This window comes from Diabrotica virgifera, chromosome 3 (genome assembly GCF_917563875.1).
Source record: "Diabrotica virgifera virgifera chromosome 3, PGI_DIABVI_V3a".
Lineage (NCBI taxonomy): Eukaryota > Metazoa > Arthropoda > Insecta > Coleoptera > Chrysomelidae > Diabrotica > Diabrotica virgifera.
This window is the reverse complement of record NC_065445.1, coordinates 246881631-246906260: the sequence shown is the minus strand read 5'-3', so window position 1 is coordinate 246906260 and position 24630 is coordinate 246881631. Positions and strand designations below refer to the sequence as shown.

At 34.7% G+C, this 24630-nt stretch overlaps 1 protein-coding gene across 1 annotated transcript; it reads right to left on the bottom strand.

The window, feature by feature from the left end:
• Positions 1-359: 359 nt before the first annotated feature.
• On the bottom strand, positions 360-18515 carry LOC114341353 (UDP-glycosyltransferase UGT5-like). The gene is made up of 4 exons (XM_050647704.1): positions 18231-18515; positions 10213-10401; positions 9121-9340; positions 360-547 (listed from the first exon to the last, which is right to left on the bottom strand). Exons 1-4 carry the CDS (start codon positions 18469-18471, stop codon positions 508-510), a joined length of 690 nt encoding a protein of 229 aa, XP_050503661.1. The 5' UTR covers positions 18472-18515; the 3' UTR covers positions 360-507.
• Between the last annotated feature and the right edge of the window lie 6115 nt (positions 18516-24630).

Sequence of the window (24630 nt, the reverse complement as noted above, 5' to 3'; positions counted from 1 at the left end):
TTCCTAGCAGATGCGCAGTGGCTTTCTGGACTATTAACGCTTCGCAGGCCGGAGATGGCCGCAGGCTTTAGTTTCCCCATTCCTGGTCTAGAACAAGCATAGTAATCCATAAAATAAATTTCGGAGAAACTCAACCGATCAGACAACAACCAAAATTTCCGGTTTCGAGACGAGGAGTCAAGACTGAATCAAATATTAGATATATTGGGTATTTTCTTTTAAGTACCTATATTGATGTGTATTCAAAATATCTACATACATTAGAAATTAATTTACTTTTATTTTATTTCTCTGCAGATAAAATTTACATAGTAGTATTTTACAAATATAGTAAATGGAGAAAATGCTGGTTAGCGCAACCAAACACCAGACCAGAATCACATCTATAAGAAAATATTGATACCAAGTCAGTTCTAGAGCAGCTACCCTCATATGGGATAGATCTTTATGGCGGATCACGTACTCCACCCAGTATACGGCGTAATCCATTCGCTTCATGGGACGGTCTCATGTATATTCCGATCGTTTCTTCGCATTCTGCCTGTAACTGTAACAAAGAAATTATTAGAAGTAAAATATACCCAGCGACGTAAAAAATGGTTGTCTTTAGGGATTGCAATCCAGCAGCATTTTCAATCCAGCTGGATTTTTGCAAGATTGGCCTGAATCCAGCTGGATCCAGCAAATTGTGGAATCACAGTAAAAACACGATTTTAATGTTTTTTGTCTGTATTCTAAATTTTTAAATTTCTAAATTTTTTAACATGAATAGGGATGTTCACAAAAAATTAAATAGTCATTTCAAACATGTAAAACGATTAAGAAACACCCTAGGAATAATTGTCTAAAATTTCAACAAAATTGAAAAAGCCTTTCTATAAAAAATCTTTATTAGAAATCTAGCATTATTTTAAATTTCAAGAACGCTTCTCTATTGGCCTGACGTCACTAGTTGCATACCCCAAGCGCGCGCCATTCTCATAGTGTTATTGTTTACCTGTTTGACGTTTCAGGTCATTTTATTTTGTTCTCTTCTTGTTTTATCAGGGTTAAAGTGGAGTTTTATAGTGAGTTTGTTTAGTTTAAAGTGGATAGACTGTTTGTAAGGACATATTTTGGGTGGTACAAAAATAAACAAATAAAATGGAAGAAGGTTTTCAGAAAGCCGATTCGTATAAACTACCGACTGTAGTGTAGATGTAACAATGGTGTATGATTTATTGGCATCTTGTAAAAAAATAAATCTACCACAGCTTTACTGGGTGTATATTCCATATAATTTTCCATGTCTTCTTTAAGCTAAAAAAATAAATGCTTAATACTCCACAAAAAAAATAGAGAAAGTTGTATGCATGCATTGTATTACCTTACTTTGGTTAGGTGTATTAAAATATTTTTATTCTTCTTCATGTGCCTTGTCCGCTGTGGACGTTGGCTATTATCATGGCAATTTTAATTTCATTTGCGGCGTTTCTGAATAACTCGATCGATTTTTGTCCAAATCATTGGCGTAAGTTTTTAAGTCATGAGTGTCGCTTTTCTTCCGGGTCCGCGTTTGCTCTCTATTTTACCTTGCGTTATCAGTTGGAGTATACGATATTTATCATGCCTCATGAGATGACCGAAATATTTTAGATTTCGTTTCTTATTTGTAAAAGAGATTTCTTTTTGTTTTCCCATTCGACGCAATACATGTACGTTGGTGTGGGTCGCCAGGATATTTTGAGAATACATGGGTACACCCACATCTCGAATGCCTCTAGCTTTTTCATTAATGTTTCCATTATTGTCCAGGCCTCTGCGCCATATAGCAAGACCGGAAATAATAACATTTTAGCAGCCGCATTCTTAGTGAGAGAGATATTATTATGTCGCGATGGGTGAAAATATTTCTCATGCATGTTGTTAAATGTTTGCTCTGTCCTTTTCAACTCTAGATCTTATTTCGGTTGTTTCGTATTTCGAGTTGACAACTGTTCCAAGGTAAAAAATATTTTTGAACTTGGGTATTATACATTTTCATTTCAACCAATCTTTTCACTATATTATTAATGATATTAATATAATATCAAGTCATACCTACATCCACATGTAGTTATTTCAAGGTTTACTTTTACTGTATGTATTATTAGAATCCCGTTTTTAGGAATATCCCAGTTTAAGGAATACAAATTTGAGGTCCCGAAACTTTTTCATTTACTCCTTAAGGGGGTAGGAGCAAAATCTCGGTCTAATGCTATTTAAATTCATTCATCTTTTTCGAATTCTGAGAAAACTAATATATAAGTACTTTTGAAAAATGTAAATGCAGAAAGAACAATTACATTATTACCAAGGGCCAAAAGTCTCTGGAAAACTTCTATAATGTTTATTTTATTAAGTTAATTCTTTAAGTTAGTTATTTTAAGTTCTAGCTGCAACAAACCATTTCTTTTTCTGTTTTAAATTGGCTGGAACGGTCATGAAAATCTTGTCAGAACTGTTTTTTGATGTATTTACACACCCAAAACAAAACACCACTTATTTGGCTTCATTTTTAATAATCAAATACGTAAAAAACTGCGCACATTCAAATACACTTCGTAAATAAGTATACAAAACTAGTCGTCGATCAAAGACGTTACGACTGCTGACGTCACAGACCGTAGCCTCGCTGCAGGGTACCGTTTTTCTAGCCTCCAAGAAAATCAACATTATGAACTCATTTATCTTAAAAAATATACATTTTTAAACAGTTTTATGATTGTTACGTTTTTATATACCTTGTAATCTATTGAATTTAACTATATTTAAAAATTAGTGAACATCCCTATTATTTAGTTTCTTGGAAGAGAGACCTTAAAAAACATAGGCCTAACTTACTTCGCACAAAACTACACGTATAGCCGGTTGCGGAGAAAGCCCTTCCGGCCTCTGTGCTGGTCAGTTTTAAGGTCATCAAATAGTCATAGACCATTGACAAATGATCGCCTTCCACTCTTTTGGCCTCATAAACTGCCATTTCCTTTTCCAAAATCATTTTGTAATCTTTTTGAGAACCATTTTTTTTGGTTATAAAAGTTTTCTTTTTCTCGTTTCAATTCAATCTCAAGTTCTTGTTCCAAAGTAAAATTCACGGACTCCGGATTAGTTGGCCCATCTTTCATTATGTCCTCTTACACTGGTTCCACAGTTACTTGTTTTATTTAAACGAATCAACAAATTTTTCATCTCTTGTCGCATTGCTTTCTTTTTCGGCATGGGGAAATAACCAGGATTGTTTAGTCCTTCCTCCTTCGTCATACTTTTTTGATTTTGTAAGTACATTAATGTAACTTTAATTTCAGAGAGATACTGTTCCGCGATTATGTTGCGTAGTGCTTCCGATAGATTGGCGTTAAGGCCAGAGTCCTGGCCATTTAGTTTGTCCAAGACAAATGTCATGGTTGTGTCGGCCGTTATCAAAGTGGATTCTCTTCTGCAAAGAGCTTCTACAGCCAGTTTTACCGATTAGAGAGTGGCCATCAACTCGATGATTATTGACCACTCGCCAGCAGAGAATTTTATCGCAAAATCAATGTCTATCAACGCTTTATCGATGCAAACTTTTAGGCTGTAGAAACTTTCCAGCATACTGAGCTACTCCTAGTGGGATATAATGGCAAGTTGCCGACTCACGGCTTTGAATAAAGAGGCTAATGAAGACATTCAGTAACTTATTTCGAATTTGACACGTTTGCGGATCCGCGCTGCTGGATTCAGCCCGGTTTGCTGGCTCCAGCATGTAAAAAAAGGGTTGGATCCAGCTGGATTGCTGGATCCAGCAATTACAATCTCTAGTTGTCTTTAAATTTATATCAATTTTGCAGAAACACTTTCATTAACCCAGGCCACAGTACCTGAACTTGGAGTAGCCCAAAGAAGAAAGGAACGGTCATTACTTATTACTTGAATTGACTCTCACTCAAGAGAGGCTTAGAAACGACGAAATAAGAAGAAGAAATACAGGCGTCACAGTTGTCATAGAGCACATAGCTTGGCTGAAGTGGATCTGGGCGGATCATGCTACCAGAATGATCGACGGATGGTGAACCCAAAAATTATAGCGTGAAGACTACGAGCAGGTAAGAGAAGCAGACGTAGACTACCTACACGATGGATAGACGACCGATGTCAAAAAAATCTCTGGGAACTGCCCGCTGCCCGCAGGATGTTCAAGACCGACAGAACTGTAGAACTTTGGGCACAGTATAAAGAGGGACAGTAGAACCACTCTCCGCAAAATTGGAAGTAAAATCTGTAGTCGCGCATGGCGACCGAGCAATGTTCTTAGTCGCTTTTGCCCCACTCTCGCATAGAAACGTACGGATTTTAACAGGGTGATCCACCGCATCCACCACTGGTGAATTACCAATTGCGTACTGTCTTTATTACTTCTTGAGATCAAAGCGCCGACAGAGGAGTGGTTTTACTGTGGAACCTCTATATACTGTGCTTTGGGCGTAGAACGTTGTATGCTGATGATGAAGAAGAATGTACCCCTGTATTTCAGACAGAGATTTATACCATCCTCTATAATTTGTAAGTATTGTTTTATTAGTCGAAGAAATGAAGCTGAAAAAATGGCAAAACCTCGCAATTTTTTCGTCCAGCATCGATTTGTACAAAAATTTGGGTTTAGGCTCATTACACTCTCTAGTTCATTTTCTATATTGAGCCGTTGTACGCTTTTGGTTTTTTAAGGGTGAAAACTACCCCTAATTGAAAAAATTATAAAATAACATTTTAAACTTTAATATTGTCAATTGGTTCTTATTAGTTACATAATGATTGTTTTATGCTTTAAGATATACTATCATAATATTTCAACCCTTAAAACCACCCTTATTGGAACTATATATATATAAAAAATTTACTTATCCTAAAAGAATAATTTCGGCTTGCATCGATTTACATAAAAATTTGGGATTAGGATCATCTTATCTTTAAGTAGCAATTTTTCGATGCATTGGTTGTCAGTACAAACAAATGCACTGTCTACAACGTTGCCCGAGAGCATTTTCAGTTATTTCGGCCAACGTCCCCTACCCCGACTGACATTACGATGTTACAACCTGTAGTTATACGGGCAACTAATTTATTACCATTTTGACAACTACATATCACACTTCAGTTTTTTCAACAATCGCAACGACTTAAAAATGTTATAATGCTAAACTAATTATTATATATTTTATTTTGATAGAAATTTTCGATTTATTTGTTATAACAAATAAACAACCTGTTTATTTGTTTTTTTAATAGCTGGTTTCCATTCTATTGTTTTATCAGTAGATTTGAGATTTGATAACCATAGATAAATAATATATAGTATTACCGGTTATATATAGTTTGATAACCATCTTTGTATCTGCTTTGGTAGACAGGGTTGCCAGGTCAGTTTTAACTCTTTCAGTAGTTTTGTTTTCACAAAATCAGTAGATTCTTTTTAGGCCATGTAAATATACAGTAATACAGTGATATGCACATCCGTCCTAAATGTCCCAAGAGCAATTCCACAAAATTGGAAACCTAATTATTCCAAACCACCAACTGGTTAATTATCATTTTTTAGCTAAAATCTACTAAATCAAAAACTAAAATATACTTAAATATTTTTGGGATATATTTGGGATTTTTTATAATAAAAACAACAGCTAACTTAAGGGGATAGGTGCAAAATGTCGTCTGTTAAAATGTTCAATGTATTTTAAATGTTTCCGTTTTTTGCGAATCCTTAGAAAACTAATAAGTATTTTTGAAAAATTTAAACGCACAAAGAAAGATTACGTTATTACCGAGGACCGAAAGTCCCTGAAAACTTCTATAATGTTTATTTTAATACGTTACAGTGGTGAAAAAAAGAAAAAATTTAGTGACTTTTAATTCCAAATATCTCGTTCAAAAGAAACGTTTTGGTTTTTCTAAATAATGCAGTCTTTCATTCTGCGGTTAAATTTTTCAAAAAGACTTATTATAGTTTCCTCATGATTCGAAAATAATGGATCAAATTCTGTTGAAATATACCAAAAATCTACTAAAAAATATTGCCTACTAGAATTTTTTAAAAAATATCAAAAATCTACCAAAAAAATAGAAATCTACTAAATGTGGCAACGCTGTTAATGAGAATGATACACTTTTGACACTGGTCACATGACCTCTGTCACCCAATAAGAGGGTGCGTTCTAAAATGGTTTTGATAGTCGGCGCGGCCGGGTTTGGTTGGCGATTGGACTTCTAAGTTGTCTTATCAGTCTAAGGTTGGTAATTAGGTATTTTTTTAGTAATATTGGTAATATTGTTTAATGCGCCATTTTGGTTTTACTTGAGATTTTTGGGATGTAAAGAAAATGAAAACACAGAATATAAAATCTGAGATGTGTTTATAAATTTCACATCAGGTAATAAGTCCTTTATGTATTTATATCATATAAATTTAAATACCCAATACGATGTCAAAACAGTTTACTTTTTGGTTTTCGCATTCACCATACAGATGTTAAAAATATAGGTAAAAAACATAACTAGTCTGACTCCTTGAGCAACCATTGCACGCGCAGGTGCTTTTTATAGTCGCTTCAGTTGTCTTATGCAACGGTTGCGAAACGATGTTGCTTAAACAGGATGTTGCCTAGGCAACGTCAAGACAACTCAAAAATCGTCCACCAAATCAGTGCAGAATAGGGTCGTCTTTTAGGCAATAACAACGTTGTAAGAAAACGTTGCCACGCGGTAGACAACGTTGTCGCGTCGACAAATTGCTACTTGGGTACCCTGTACTTCATATTCTATATCATGCTTAACCCGGCACCTGCCACATGGAGTGCTACCAGCACCCCATAACACATTTTTATCAAATATTTGGTATTTCAAGTTTGGTAACCAAGCTGTGCGTCATAATAGCTTTCTATAATAATATATAGCATAGATGTGTTAGTGTTTGAAGTGGTTATTTAGTGTCATTCTGAACTTGTAGCTCTAAAGTCGAATTGGGGTGTCATCATCTGGTACTTTAAGTTTTAATTTTTTTTTGTATTTTGATAAACAGGTCAAATTTACATTTTTTATTGAAATAACTTATTTAAATTATTAATATAGACTCCATACTCACTAAATTTTAATTTTTTTAGATATTTTACTTGACTTCATTTATTATGGCTTGGTACTTGCTAATTTGCTTATAACATCTTTTTCATTTTATTTTTTAACTTTTACAATATATTAGTGGCTAATAAGTTAATAAAACATGTTTTTTATATTCTTGTGTTACTCAACACATTATTTTGTTTTTTAAACAAGTAGATCACAGAAAATTTTTAAGGGGTGCTGTGAGCACCCCACGTGTAAGTTGGCGCCTTGCAAAGCCACGTGGCAGGTGCCGGGTTAAGGGCGTTGATTATTTTTAAAGGTGTAAACTACCCCTTATTTTCAAAAATTATATAAAAACATTGTAAACTTTAATATGGGTAAAATTTGGTTTTGATTGGTTAAATAATGATTGTTTTATACTTTAGGAAATAATATCATAATATTTCAACCCTTAAAAACCACACTTAATAATATTACAGTTTTTATAAGTAGATATTTTAATAGATCTATTATACAGAAAAAAAGTAGAATAAAAGAATTACAAAAACATTTATTTACATAAAAATACGAATTTACGAATTTACAAATATGTTCAAATACAAACAAATAGTTTTTTAGTCATCTTCCAGTATATACGAACCGGTTCTGTGGTATTATACATACATTGAAAATTATCCATAAGCGGACTATCTGAATTTTTCGAAAAAGATAATTGGTTTTATAAACATAGCTCCTTCATTTTTGGCGATAAAAAGTTTTTTCAAAAGTGACTTTGTAGGATTTTTGAAGAGTTATAAGACTATGTAAACTAAATTGCGTAAGATCCCTTAGTTTTTAATTAGGGTGGGTTTAAAGGGCTCAAATAAGGGGGTGTTCGCTAGTAAATAGAGGTTTTATATAACTATATCTCGCTAACTTTTCACTGTAATGAAAATCTATGCACAAAGGAATTTTAGTTATTAAAAAAGCTACAGTTTAGTAGTTTATCATTTTTTTCGTATCTCCAGTATTTTCGGAGATATTTTGAAGTAAAAGGAAAAAATGGGAAATTCCAAAAAATTATTTTTTTTAAACTCCAATTTTTCTAAAACTAGGTCTTCTAAATAGGTCAAACTTCTTGGGTGTATTGATAATACAAATATAAAAGGGATTACAGAAAAGTGAAGACCAATTTTTAATTAGGAGGGTAGTTAGGGGGTTGTTTTCACTGATTTTTTCATAGAGAAAAGCAGGTACCGATCTTTTTTTGATCATATGTCGCTTAATTTTCAGGCTAGAAACTTTTTATTATTATTTTTTGAAAGTACTTATTGTATACTGAAAAAAGATTATTTAAGTTTTCCTCGAAAAATGCAAAGTTTTTCCGTTATTTTACTTTGAACATTTCAAATTATGCATTTGACGAAAAAAGCTAACTTTTAACATGCCGCATCTCGGTTTGTATTGGTCTTAAAGATACTACAGAGAAAGAATTTGGTTTGTGTTACTAAAAAATACAATTTTGGTATCTACAGTTTTTTGATTAAATGCATATGTTTCGAGGTATTCTCAAAAAACCCTCTAAAAAAGTCGATTTTTTCATCGAAAAACTGTTACTTTCAAGCGCGAATAACTCGAAAAATATTGGTTTTACGAAGAAAATGTAAAAAACATTTTTTTCGTAGAATTACCTTTTACATCGATTTACATGGTTAAAATGTAATAAAAAATTCCCGCCCCCGAGATGGGGTAGCAACCACCCCCAAAGTTTTAGCGTACAGCGGCATGATATAGAAAATGATCCTTGGACTATTCCCTACCTTCTGTGAAAATTTCAAGTAAATCCATGCTGGACGAAAAAATTGCGAGCCAAAATGCTTCATTTCCTCGACTATATCTATTCATTTTTAATAGTTGAAGTTTTTCTGCGTTAAAGAAGACGGTGTTTCACACGAAATTTTTAATCCTTTATATTTTTCAGCATCATATATTATCATTGCCACATAATATTAAATAAAAACATGTACTCACTTATCGTTGTGAAGAAGCTGGTCTAAGAAGTAGTCAAGTTTTTCTTCTGTTATGTCACGAAGTACCGCCGTATGTCCCATATCTATTTCCACTGCCCTAAATGCATTCAAATCTTGATCTCCAGTTAAAGGAAACGTTAAAACTGGTACCCCATGATAAATGGTCTCAATTGTGCTTAGAAAGCCAGCATGGGTGATAAAAAGTTTGCAGTTGGGATGAGCTGTAATTTTAAACAATTTAAATTTAATGTTTATGTTGAAATGACATTAAATATATTTTAGTTCATTCTCAAGGTCTTGATGTATGTGAAGATAATTTTAATGTAAAGTATTTAATATCTGTAAGTTTTTTTAATAAATCAATTGTATTTTTGAACAAAAAATAAATATAACTTTTGGTATATTTTGATGTACAACATTACATATTGAATGATATTTACCCATACAATATTTTTCTGGAACTGCTTTTACTTTAAAATAAACTAATCATAATAATAAAGATTCATGTTTATAATGGGTAAGTTATCATATACTGTCCTTTAGAGAAACACTCTTCGATCATTTTAAAAAAATTGTCTTAACAAAAACACTCAAATATTATGAAATATATAGTTCGCAGCAAGCAGCAACTATCTAAAGATTTATCAAACTGAGATACAGCGTAAAATGACTACGACAAGTAAACGGATATTAAACGTATGAATTAATGGCGCGAAACTCAGAACATTTTTAACTTTATGATGCCATGACCCACGAGGGCGCGCTTTGGACTGGCTGCTATAATTTGATTTTTTTCTCGATTTTGATCATTTTTAGGGGCCAAACGAAAGATAAAAATAACTTTTTTCTTTGATATTTTTTAAATTATGTTCTGTTGTGATTTATATAGCATTTTGTTCGAATTAAAAATTTTATGCAAGTTACCTAATAATATCTATTGGAAAAATAAACCTACAATTTTGATATCGCTTGGAAAGCTGGGTCTTATAAATGATAATTATGTTTTTTGAAATCCTTTAATTTTCTTTGAAAAGAGTCAAAGAATCTTCTCTAAGAGTCTGAACAAAGAAAATTAACGTCAACATATACTCACCTAAAATATCTTCCTGTGGTAGCCATTTACTTAACTTTATATTGTTTGGTTTGCCCAAAAAACTATCTTCATCGGATTTCCACAAAACTTTTTGTTTGAGTTTGCCCAATGCCTTAACAAAAGCTTGCTTGACGCGAGGGCTCAATTGAGAAGGATTTACAAATGAACCAAAACTGAATAGAATCACGCCTAAAATTGAAATAAATTTATATAATAATCAACTAGAGTTAGCATGCAAGTAGCGGTTGGTATGGGAGGGTTTTCGATAAACAGAGTGGTGAAAACCTTGGAATTGGTTCTTCTTTATGGGAATGTCGAGAAATGGTAAGGATAAATCAGTCACCATCTCCATCGTGAACTGATACTGGGATGTATTACAGTGGCGGCTCGTATAACTTTAGGAAGGTAGTGCCAGAATCCGGGCAGCTGCCTAAATTTTTTGTGGCGGTTTTACGATATGGTCAAAAAGGATATAAAATATAAATAGAGTATCACGATAAGCTGAATTTAATTGGGTTTTTATATTTAACTTACCAAGCATTGAAAAGCTAAAAACGTTATTCATGTGCACTTTAGATTTTTCATGGGATTTCAATTTCTCCCATATATGTACAAGATCATCGGTGCCTTTGTTTGACCAAGTCTCGTCACCTCCAAACAAAACGCATACAAAACAGAAGAGTTTATTAGTTTGTTCGCAACCACACAACCAGCTATTTTTATCATAAATAATTTTATTAAACTTACGACAGCGAAGTTTTTGTCCATTTCCACTTTGTTTTTCAATTTTTAAATCGGGTAAAGGCCGACCGAGTTCTTTAATTTGTAGTTTTTTTTTCTAACGAAAAACCACCAAAAGAGTTTTTTAATATACTAATTTGATTCATTGTCAATAAATAAATTAAACGTAGAAAATAATCAAAATATTATTTTTATACCTACGACACCCACGATCACAACGCACTAACTAATAATTACAAATTAAAAAATATAGTAGAGTATAAACACAAATATTCAATACAGTAGTAGACAATAAACACAATAGCGTCAAGCGAACGCGTAAAGAAACTAGAAATATGTAGATCTAAAACATTGTATCTTAAGATCCACTAACTTCCTTTTCGAGATTTCGAGCCTGGCACGGAGACTCCAATTTAAACGTATGTTAAAAGTGCAATACCGCTCTCTCTCTGTCACTTACACAGGATGCTCATACAATCTTTCTCTTTTCTCACGAGCCACTATGCCGTTCGGCACTGGGATTTTTATGATTTTCATCCTTTATCCGGTCAGCTGTGGGTGGCCAGAGTCGGTAGATTTGCATTGCGCTACACAGTTGCCAGATTTGATATAATTTATAAAAATAAAGAGAAATATTCACAAAAAAAATAAACAGGCATTAAAATGTTTTTAAGATAAAAAATATGTTTCTGCATAGTTAGCAAGGTAGTGCCATGGCTCTATGGCACTACCTCACGGGCCGCCACTGATGTATTATACCATTCAGATAGGCTTGAAAGGACACTAGAGCATCCCTGCTGTGGGGCCAAATGACGAATGTATCCTCAACATATCGTAGCTAGTGTTGCCCAAATGCAAGACCAAGACGAGACTTGGAAAGTCTTGGTCTTGGTCTTGGTATTGAACTCCCAGTCTTGGTCTTGGTCTTGCAGCAAGAGTCTTGCAAGTCTCGCAGTTACCCACTAGCATATTGCTATTTATTAAATATTGCTTTAGATCTTAGAACAACGTAAACGTATAGGTACATTTTCAGCTTGACTTAACATAGACATAGTAAAAACCAACCAAATTAATAAATGTCTAAACAACTCACATTGGGTGGGTTTAAACTCACGATCTAAACTATCCCTGCCTATAGTCTAACCTCTAACTAACTGAGCTATCTACCATGTCCCACGAGAGTCAGTCTGTTTCTTAATAAAATTTTGCATTTTGTGTTTGGTGTCCTTCGATAGATTTTTCAAAAATATTGAACGTACTTTTTAATTTTTCGATCTGACATTCATTTCGTGAAATATTGGCTTTTTTGTGAAACTTTGTGACTCACCCATTTCCTTACGCCCCGCTCAAATCGTCAGATTTTTTAAATATAGGTACACTGTTTTGCATTACATGCTAAACTTACCTTATATTAATCTGACGATTTCGAGTTTTTCTAAGGTTATATATTTTTTTCGGGCCTCCCTTAACGAATTTCCATGTATTAAAAGCCAATATATGGTAGAGGTACATTTACAGGGTACAAGGTTTCTCCCCATGTGATAATCTGACGCGCTCCAGTAAAAATCCCCGCCTGGGTTCCCCTACCATTAAATGCATCATTTTATTTCAATTTTTTCTAAAATATATTTTGCTTAGAATATTTTTTTCGATAAAATACTTACTTTTTGAGTCCTTTGTGCAAAACCGTCGAAAAACGTGTTTTTTTTTTGTTGAAAAATGAACATATTCAGTCGCAAATAGCTCGAAAAGTATTGACTTGGTTTATTTGTAGATGAATAAAATAGAACAAAAGTTGCTTAGAATTGTCAGTTTATTCAACCTCGACTTATTTTGAACCTTTGTTTTTTAACCCCCCAAGAAGGGGTGAAAGGTGAAACTCATCCCCAGGGCAAAATCACACATGCATCGGCCAGTATCTCTTTTTTAGCGTGTTAGCTATGTGTACGCAATCATACGTCAATCCAAAATCCAAGCGGTTCTTTAAAATTTCAAGGTTTTGTAACATTTTACCGTAAGTGAATGGACTATACAGGGTAGCCGGGCATTATCTTATCTAGTGCTTTTTCAGCAAAAAATTTTGTTTGGCCTATTGATCTAATATCTAATTGCACACTCTGCAAAAAGTTTATAAGTAGGACGTTTAGTCTTTACGATATGGTATTATTCCTACTAACTGATAAGGAAAAACAATTGACTGGGTGTCGGTAACAGTGGATATGCTATCCGTATTGTATTTTTATCAACAAAGGTGACATTATATCTTTAAAAGTTTCAATGCGAAATGTGATACTTATTATTATACTGTCGGTGCGGCGTCACACAAGAAGATTATTTTATGAAAAGTATTCTCAAAATCTAGTACAATTACTTTCGGAGCGAAGGCGTTGTCTGATATTAGGAAAGAAAATAAATATTTTATATTTACATTGTAATAATAAATCTCTGAGTATTCTTATATGGATATTTTAATTCGCTATACATATATGTTTATCGTATTGTTCATAATGCGCATAAATCCAATTTTCCAAATTTTTGTTACATATTTTTTTGCGTCTCATTGTCTCTAATTTGCGTCTCATTGCGGGTCTGGATCCCGCGTATGAAAAAAAAGTTGATTAATAGCAAGCCGAAAATTTGTTAATAGCTTAAGGGTGTCTAGTCGGACAAACTTTGATACATATATGGGAACACTGGAACAGGGGAAGTTTTAATTGCGGAACAGATTAAAAATTTGGAACGTCAGACCACGAAAACGTCACATGTATTTTGTCCGACAGAACTTCCAATTGATTTGTTACCCTTTCATTAAACTCTCATGCAAAAATCAGACTGCTATTTATCACCAAATGGGCATTTTAATGAGTGGAACACGTAGAACATGTCAAATGACAGGAATTATGACAGGTGATAAATACCAGTCTGATTTTTGCATGAGCGTTTAATGAAAGGGTGACAAATCAATTGGAAGTTCTGTCGGACAAAATACATGTGACGTTTTCGTGGTCTGACGTTCCAAATTTTTAACCTGTTCCACAATTAAAACTTCCCCTGTTCCAGTGTTCCCATACATCAAAGTTTGTCCGACTAGACAGTCTTAAGCTATTAACAAATTTTCAGCTTGCTATTAATCAACTTTTTTTTCATACGCGGGATCCAGACCTATATTCCCGAACAAATATATTCCATAAAACAACACTCAATCCTAAATGCAAGACGCAAGAGTCTCGCAGGCTTAGTCTTGTTCTTGCTCAAGTCTTGCACGGTCAGTCTTGGTCTTGGTCTTGCTAAAATAAGGCGGTCTTGGTCTTGGTCTTGGTCTTGCTAAAACGCAAGAACAAGACCAAGACTGCAAGACCAAGACCGATTTTGGGCAACACTAATCGTAGCCAACATGTGGGTTTCAGCATAGATGCCATCTCATGCTCATCATTATCACCCACCTTCACAAATTAATTCAGTCATTAATACCCTTATCTCCAGATCAATACGCCCTTCTGATGACGCAAGTAGGTCTAGTAAAGTCTCTTCTTTAAAACAAGCCCTCATCAAAAACGGTACTGCGAAAATCGCATCGATAAGAGCATCCACAAACTTATTTAATCTCCCGCCCAATCCCAACCCAAAGACTCAGACCCTGATCATACGAAATAGACAAGGCGAAAACGGCGGGTTCTTTGGAGAAAATATTCCCATGAGATTTTTTTGCATAATCACATTCGTGAGACATTTCAGAATAAGATTCAAGAAGTCGCCCACGCGAAAATTTGTGCAAATTTTTTTTAACAATTTTTTTTAATCAAATTGCAAAAATCAATATTTTTGGCCGGAACAAATTTTTTTTAGATTTTTTGGACCATTCTGGATAAAAAAGGTCTCTTATAATTTTTCTCTAAAGTTAATCGTTTTCGAGGTAAAAGCAATTTAAAATTGAAAAAAAAAACGAAAAATGGCGATTTTCAAGGCTTAATAACTCGGTTAAAAGTTACTACTATGAAAGTCAGAAAGTAACTAAGTCAAAGTTTATAGCCCCCCTACAAAATCCTGAAGAAATTTTTGTCATTATTTGATTACTAAGGTGTTATTTTTAAGTAAAAATAATGAGCGCAATGTACGTATTAGGCGGCCGTCCATGATGAGTGCGAAGTGCGAAAGAGATGCCATTCAGGCAGTCCAATGGCGCATCTCACTCGCACTCACATTAACTGCCGCGTCAATACGATCTTACCACTCATTATTAATAATTTAAAATAACAACTTAGTAATAAATTAATGACACAAATTTCTTCAGGATCATGAAGGGGGGCTTTAAATTTGATTTAGTCACTTTCTGACTTTCATAATAATCATTTTTAACCGAGTTATTAAGTCTTAAAAATGGCTATTTTCGCGTTTTTTAAATTTTAAGTTGCTTATAACTAGAACACGATCAACTTTAGAGAAAAATTATAAGAGAACTTTTCTGTCCGGAATGGTAGAAAAATCAAAAAAAATTCTCCGGGCCGAAAATATTGATTTTTGTAATTTGATTAAAAAAATTGTTAAAAAAAATTGGACCACTTTTCGCGTGGGCGACTTCTTGAACCTTATTCTGGGGTGTCTCACGAATGTGATTATGCAAAAAATTCGTGATCTCACGAATATTTTTTCCAACGAACCCGCCGTTTTCGCCTTGTCTAAAAGCTTTTCTTTCTTATATCAAATGTGTTACTGACAAAATCGACAGAATTCTGAAGGCACGAGGAATAAAAACAATATTTACCCCCCAACAAAAACTTTCATGTCTTGTCCGATCCGTCAAAGACAACATTCCAAATGAACACCACGGAGTTTATGAAATTCCTTGTGCAGACTGTCCCCGATCTTACATAGGACAAACCAATCGTAGAATCCAAAATAGGATTTATGAACATTCCATATCTGTTCGCACTTCCGATTCAGTTTCAGCCCTAGGCCAACACCATCTTTATACAGGTCACACAATTGACTTTGAATACTCCAGAACTGTAGCCCCTATCTTCTATAAACCAAGGATTATCCGAGAAGCCATAGAAATCGAAAACCGGCCAAATTGTCTCAATAAAAGAGATGACGGCATCCGTTTGCCTTCGACTTGGAGACTCCTACTAAAGACAACATCGTCCGCTCTATCTACCAAGCCAATTCTTGGCGTCAAAAATCTTCGCGCCAACTCCCACTTAAGCGCCAATCCAAATCCCGCCCTGAATAAACCGGTATTAAAATATTTTTATACTTGCCTTCATGAGCTGAATCTATATAATCTTGTAGATTTTTAGGTAACGTGTTTTCCTCTTTTAGGTGAAATCCCAAAATGTTTATCATATTTGGAACAGAGGGAATAGGCGAATTAATACTTTCGTGGTTGTTAATTAAAAACAGAGATATATTTTTATTAATAGAGTCCAAATCAGGATAATTTGGGAAATATTTCTTCTTAACAGCTTCTTGCATAGGATCTGCCACAAAATAATTAAACGTGGTCTCAAACATGTACATAAGGGTGTTGAAGGATCTCCCCCAAAACGTCATGGACGTCGAAAAACCAATAAAAACATTGGAAACGTATGAAGTAGGTGCTGAGTTTCCTGCGAAGATATGGGTATGTGTCATTGGAGCAATCGGAGAATAGATTATTAAGAGAGCTTTGAAGCGCCATGATAGTGCCTTAAGGGCACCATTTACAAGATCTTCGAGAATAATTGCATCAAAAGTTTGATTTGAGTTCAAAAGAGCTTGAAATTTGGGGTGGCTAATTGTCCTTTCAGTGTAGATTCGAGCAGTTGGGTGGTAATAGATGTATGTATACGTATGCAAATGAAACTTTGGGATTGTTTATGAAATTTGTTTCCAATCCTGAAAATAAAAATATATAAATATACTGATACTATTAAAAGTCAAAGTTTTCATCCTAATAAAAATATTAAAAAATATTTTTAGAAGATATTTAATTGAAAACTAATTGGACCATTTTCCTGGTAACACCTCCATGGCTTCTAAAAATTGCAAGCCAGATGGATGCTGAAGCGAAAAAGACAAGAGGGAATTCTAAAACTTGCAATTCACGACCCCGTTTGTTCAGTATGGTAAATTCCACCGGAAAATAGACCTATGTTACTCAAAGGAGTAAGTAATACTTATATCTGATCTCAGAGAAACCATTTGAGAGGTTTGTAGTATTGTTATATGACCATACTAGCAGTCATAAGTCAGTGAATTATACGCGAAAATACCTGTTTAACCAGAAAGGTAGAACAATCGACAATCTTCCTTCAACACAAGATGTTCTCATTCAGCTAATAAAGAGACCGATTGACCAGGCTATGCTGGGCCCAAATGATGGTCGCAGCCCAGTTCTCCCGTCACCAGTGAATTGGGGCTGGAACAAAAAGGTTGAAGGTGGATGGGAAACATGATGGTAATTAACAAAACTAAAAAGGTCAAAATATGTCCTAAAAAATATGCTTACGCTCTTTTCAATGGCGGTATTACCTTTTTGAAAAACTAATATATACAGGGTGAAAGAATTGAAAAAAAACAACATATTTTTACATAAAAAATCAGGAATAACACAACTTTCCGTAAACTGATTCTTCCGGTTCAAGACCTTGATCTTATACATAAAAAAATTGGCCTTTTCTTTCAAAAGTTATCGTGCAATTAGTCATATATGTATAGTCGCCATTTTGAATACCCGCCATTTTTGTAAAAGGCAAAATCTGAGATGGCCTCATATCTAAATTTGAACCTTTATATGCGTAGTATATGTGGTCCAAATTATGTCCTTCTATCATTAAATGCACAATTCTTATAATATTTGCACGAATCTGCCGCACTATGCTTGACTTATTACGAATAGGTGCTCTCTTCTTGATTAGTCAATACTTTGGTGTTGTTAAACTCTTTCTCTCTTTCTACTTCTTTCTCTTTTTCCTATGGCGCTACAGCCCAAGTAGGGCCATGGCCTCCCCAGTATCCACCAGTCCAATAGCAGCCCAATTGGAGACCAATAGCAACAAGCAGAAGATCCCAAGTAATCCTAACACGTTTGAGTCGGGGCCATAGTAGGTATACACGCGCACACCTATTCTCTAACAGCGAAACTTCAAAGTGTTCAATTTGTGATGTAGTAGACAATCTAGACCATTAGGTATAGACAAGATCAAATTATATACTTTTCATTTACTTGAATTTCTTTAAATATATTGTAAATTTACAAGTAAAAATGCGATAGTACTGTTTTAGTAACAATTAAATACCTAGGTTATCCATGATACCATCCAAAACAATTTCATTGTACATCTTCACATATTGACGATCTTGAAATGGACTAACCATAGTAACTTCATGTCCAGCTCTGGCCAATCCATGTCCCAATGCTTTTCCTTGAAAGTAGTGACTCTTCCCAAAATGATTGAACACTATTAGGATCTTAGCAGAATTTACAGTTAATACTGCATTTAATATTGCAAAAACCACAATTTTTATGTTGAACATCATGCTCCTTTCAAAGACAAAAATTGTTGTTTCTTTCTTTATGGCCTTTTTTTTAGCCATTAGCCATTTTTTCTTTCTTTATCAAAAATTGTTAGAATTGTAAAAATATATACATTTACTTGAATGTGAAAAACGTTTGAATTTTTTCTATAACAGTTTAAATGTATGCAGAAATTTTTTTAATTATACATGTCAAGAAATACTATTCACGTAAAAAATTGTAAAGTATGGCTGTAATATTTAAAGTCTCTATCTAGTGAAATTTTTTGCAAAATACTCAGATAAAATAGTCAATGCTATTATTTTTTTAAAAAGGATCCTCGCTACTTTGTTAGGGACAAAAATACTTTTCTAACAATAATATCGTTCAAAACCTAAGTAAAGCAGGCAATACTTTTTTTCGCGTTTCTCAGAAAACGGAATTTATGAATGAGTATAGGTACTAAAATCACAATAAAGATGCACTAGAAATAAACACACCAGACACGTTGAATGTTACGAGGAGCCCTCCCGAATCAAGATTTACAATGTATAAACTTTGTAAATCATGATTTGGGATTTACAATGTATAATATACATTGTAATTCATGATTCGGGAGTGCTTCTCGTAACATTCAAGTGTCTTTGTTTATTTCTAGTGCATCTTTATGGTGATTTTAGTATAGTATCCATCTTTACATAGACAAGTGAAACGACAAAATATTGAAAGAAATAATAATTGTGTTGAACAATAATTGTATAATCGCCAAGGCTATTAAGGTTATGTTTTACACATAATGTGTAATAAAACATTATGTTTTTGATTGATACGAGTACAATGAGAACCATTGTACGACCAGAAATAATAAGACTACATTTTCTAGATTTTAAATTTGTGAGATAATTTAAACATTTGAATAATTTAATATGTCGGTATGTTTTGCCACAGGACCACAGAATATTAATTGCTGAAATCTCCTCATTATCATCATCAATGGGGTTACAACTCTTCGTGAGTCTTTGCCGCGTTTAATCTTGCCTTGTATGTTTTCGGTCCTTTGCTACTATTTCCCATTGTCCCACTCCCATTTTCTCTAGATCTTCTCTGACTGCATCTTTCCACCTTTTCCTAGGTCGTCCTATAGACCTTCTCTCATCTGGTTTTTCCCAAAATACATTGTTTATAAGGCGATTGGCGATACTGCGTATCACATGCCCTGTGGACGGCCGTAGCTCAGCGGCAAGATACTGGCTTCACAAGCCAGAGCGCATGAGTTAGATTCTCGGAACCAACGACATTTTCATTTCTAAAAATGATACGAGCCGTTCACCGTACTTCAAAGGATACGCTAAGCCGTCGGTTCCACTGGCTAGCTACTTCAAACAGGGTTAGCGCAAAAACAGATGAACCACTCTGCAGCGCTACTCTGTCGACCCAAAGGATACGCTAAGCCGTCGGTTCCACTGGCTAGCTACTTCAAACAGGGTTAGCGCAAAAACAGATGAACCACTCTGCAGCGCTACTCTGTCGATCCACAAAGTGGCTTATACAGGCGATTTTGTAGCACCAATGATTTTGTAATAGACGCCACAGTGGCGAGGATCGGCGACAGTAGCTAGCCAATGTCGCCAACCACTGTCGCCGATCCTCGCCACTGTGACGTCCATTACAAAATCATTGGTGCTACAAAATCGCCTGTTTAAGCCACTTTGTGGATCCACAGAGTAGCGCTTCATCAATACATGCCAAGATATTTAAAAAGAAAAAAGGCTATGCTGGTAAAATTCCCAAGACGTTTTGCTACTATTGAAAAGTCTAGAACAAGCTTACTAATTCAGAAAATAAATTCCGGAGATACTCAGCCCATAACACAACAACCGAAAAGATTTCTGTTTTCGAAACGGCGAGACAAACCGTAACGTCTATGGTTTTATGGTCGTCAACGAAGTTAATATGTTATTCGTCGGATTTCCAAATTCTTTACGCGTAATCCGATGTGTTTTCGTCTGGGGCTGGTAATTAAATTTTTATGACACGCGATAAGGATGAACCACTTCGGAATACCTTCGGTCCAGTTTTGAGAATAGTGATAAAGATTGAGTTTATTTTTCTTTTCGATGTTAAAACTGTTTAATAGACGATAGGAACAGATTCGAATAATTATTTTTAACGTTTTTGGTTTTTCGGGGCAGTGTGCTGTGACAACCGTTGAGGAAGGACGATTTGAATTTTTTTCTTGGCGTGTGTGTGTGTGTGAGCGACGAACGAACGAGGAGCATTTTTAAGTTACGGGTTAATTCTTCGCGGAAAGAGTGCGATCGGGTGCGAACTTTTCAATAGGGATCCGAGGAGAGAAATACGGGTTCGCCTAGTACGGTACTAACCATATCCGAAGTTATCGGTCGCGCGTAAAACTTTAAAATTAATAATCTAGAGCAGCGTTTCCCAAATGGTGGGTCGCGACCCGGTACCGGGCCACGGACGCAAAATGCCGGGTCGCCTCGCCATTTCACATCTTGCTTTTTAATACCGCGCTCTGACTGACGCTGTCTTCTCCGAGGATCAAAGCTGTAGCACCAGAATGTGTTTGGGTGCATTGTAGCACCCACAGAGGCATTAGCTGTCAAAAAAACGCCACCGTTTTTAACCAAATCTATGCAAGAGTGTGTAAAACTTACCTTCATAAAATCTTGCCCACTGAACTCAAAAGTATTCTCTGCTTTGTGCAAAGAAATGGGAAGTGAACATGAACATCTTCTTTTACACTGCGAAGTGCGTTGACTATAAAAAGGAAATGTTTTAAAAAAACTTAATGAATTGAATGAACAAATTTCAACGTTCTTAGAACAACATCCACCAACGGCTAGGGATGCAATATTTCAATTTAAAAACAGTTTTCATGATGTCAATTAGTTAATCAAGGCATATTTTTGATATTTTGATATTTTTGACCTCTTGAACGATTTAAATATGACCTTACTAGGTAGCAATGTAACAGTATTTAAAGTACAAGAGAAGGTGGAAGCTGTAACAAAAAAAAACTTAGTTTGTGGACACGCCGCGCGGAAGCAGAAAATTACAAAGCTAAAGGTAGAATTCCGCACCAAGCGACCGAGACAGGAGACCGCGACAGGCGACAGATAGGTCGCGATAGGCGATAGTTGGTCGCTGGTCTCGGTCGCGGGCTGCAGAACTACCCTGATATAATTGCATTGAGAGCAGTCGTGGGGAGACCTTGCCTATCTGTCGCCTGTCGCGGTCTCCTGTCTCGGTCGCTTGGTGCGGAATTCTACCTTAACAGAACTACAAAAAGAGTATAACGTGAATTCATTGCCGAGTGATATTCCAGCGGCTTTCAAGGAACGCCTGCTAGGACTGGAGGCAAATCTGAAGGAATATTTTCCCCCCATCCACAGCAACAAAGCATGGGAAAGAAATACATTTATAATGGACGTAGAATCCGAGACAGGATTTCCGGATTTAGCTATTGAGTCAGTAATTGAACTATCGTGTGATTAGGGCACTCAAAGACATATTTGACAAAATACTGAAAATATTAAAAGCGATAAAGTTTCTAATTCCTTTTGTTGCAACCTATAAGGGTGAGGCAAGGTTTTCAACACTAGTTTTCCTCAAAAATAAATATAGAAACCGTTTGGAAGTGGAACTGGACCTGTGGATAAAATTAACATCTTTTCCTCCAAACGTAAAGTTTAGTTAAACGTAAAGTTTTTAGTTAACCAGAAATAACTGCATACTTCTCAAAAGTAAAAGGGGTATGCAAAAAAAATAGTGGGTCACGAAGGATAAGCACAAAAATAACCGGGCCACGGAAAAATAAGTTTGGGAAACGCTGATCTAGAATCTAGAGTGGAGAATTGGAACAATAAGTGACGGGCTCATCGCAGGGGACGCCAACCGGTTCATGTACTTGCTGAGACTTCGGAAGCCGTAGCCGTAAGGTAAATGACTTTTCTTATTTTCTTATGTAAGACATTAGAACCTTTAATGTTCGTAATACCTAGAACCATAGCCGGTTCGTTACAGTTAGTAGGACATTAGAACACTCCAATTTTTACAATTTTCGAGTTTGCTTTTTTATATGGGTTAAGTTATTATACAATTATTAATATACCTAACAAAGTTAGAAAGCAGTAAGCCTTCATTCCTGGGTCTGGTAGACTATTAAAATTGCAGTAACTCAACTTGTTGTTAGGCATTACTTAGTTAAAAGGCAGTAAGTATCTTATACAAGCCTAAAAAGCAGTATCCCCTAGAGAAAAAAATGGAGATACTGCTTTTTAATCTAGCAACTGCTTGACTACTTTTACTACTTTTAAGCACGTGTGTAATAACATACCTTGTTTAAAAGCAGTAACCGCCATTTTCATTAAAATTAATAAAAATATCTTATAAAAAAATAAACTTATCCAATGATATGAAAAAGAACTACAACGCAGTTAAACAATTCTGAAATCCATAAATATTTTCATGGTGGCTCAGCCCCGTTTATTAAAATCTGCATTATCTCGAAACTTACATTTGTGGAGATACTGCCTTCTTTCTTAGGATGGCAGTATAGCCGGTTCAGTACACAAACTAAATAAATTATTAGATACCTGGGGTATTCTTCTATATTGATGTGTATTCAAAATATCTACAATAAAAATTAATTTACTTTTATTTTTATTCTCTGCACATAAACTTTACATTGTAGTGATTTACAAATATAGTACATAAATAATATGCTGGCTAGCATACCCAAGCACCAGACCAGAATCACATCTATAAGAAAATATTAATATTGATACCAAGTCAGTTCTAGAGCAGCTACCCTCATATGGGATAGATATTTGTGGCGGATCACGTACTCCACCCAGTTTACGGCCGTTGATTATTTCAATCAACGGTTTTACAGAAAAAAATTGTATTGCGGAGTACTATTTTCAATATTCATTTCAGTACTGTTTATTTTGCCGCATACTGTATATTCGCATTTTTCAGATTTTAAGTCGCTTAACTCGAAAACTATGAATTTTTTGAAAAATGAAAAGATACCTTTTTTGTTTAAAATGATCCAAAAAACAGTGGCGGCTCGTCAGAGAAGGCAAGGGAGGCGTAGCCTACCCATACATTTTTTACACACGCTACACTGTTTTAAATTTTGGTCCTATCATTTTTTGCTTCGCTAATTGCAAAATAAGACTAAAATTTCGAAAATAAAAAATTTGCTATAACTTTTGCGAAAATGAACTTAAGACTTTGATATTGCATGAAAAGTTGAGACAACCAGTACATATCATGCACAAAAAATTTCAAGACGATTTGTTAATTAGTTTAAATTTTATTCAATTTGTTTATCCCAAAGAGTTTTTTTACAATGGTATTGTTCAGAAAATAATAATGATACAGCAATTCTGTGGAAACTACATGAACGAAAACACTTATATTTTCAAAGAATTAAAAAAAATCAATCAAAAGTCATTTTTATCATTCCGAAAACATTTTACTAAAGTACAGTCATTTTTGGCTTAAAAACAATTTGAATAGATTTGTTAATATTGACTGTAGAGTAAATCTACTTTGGGATTTCAAAAGCTGGTATTTTTACACGAATTTAAAAAAAAACTTTTCGCCTAGGTTAAATGCGGTTAAAATTAGCCACTTTTATTATTTAACCTAATAAACTACATAAGAGGCATCAAAACATTTCAATATTATTGTTGTCTGATATAACGAGATCCGCTTATAACGAGGTAATTAGTCCGCCATTTCAGTTCTCGTTATAGAGGGAGTCTACTGTATTATGAAATGTAAATAAAAATGGTCAAAAAAATGGGGCCTTTTTTAAAGGGTGCATTTTTTGCTAGTGCAAATTTGTCTAGATATTTTACAGGTATAGCCTCCCCTATTGTAAAAAATCACGAGCCGCCACTGCCAAAAAACCTAAAAAGTATTCTGCGGAGCAAAAACAGGTGATTGTTAGAATTATTTAAAAAATGGTTTTAAACAATTTATGTCCAAAAATTTCGCCCGGCTTCCTTCAGTTTGTTTAAAGGGGACATTTTGAACCGGAATCCGCAAAAAAACTAAATCAGAAATTTTTTTATACGGGAGCGGCTTCACAACGTGCACTATCACCAAATTTCAAGTGAATCGGTTCAGTCTGACAAAATTCGGAC

What these genes read in the sequence shown, in the direction of transcription:
- LOC114341353 (XM_050647704.1), bottom strand. Translation starts at nt 18,471, where the DNA reads ATGATGTTCAACATAAAAATTGTGGTTTTTGCAATATTAAATGCAGTA. An exon ending in TGGTATCATGGATAACCTAG is followed by an intron (nt 10,402 to 18,230) that starts GTATTTAATTGT and finishes TTTCAATTTTAG; the next exon opens with GCGTGATTCTATTCAGTTTT. An exon ending in ACCACAGGAAGATATTTTAG is followed by an intron (nt 9,341 to 10,212) that starts GTGAGTATATGT and finishes TTAAAATTACAG; the next exon opens with CTCATCCCAACTGCAAACTT.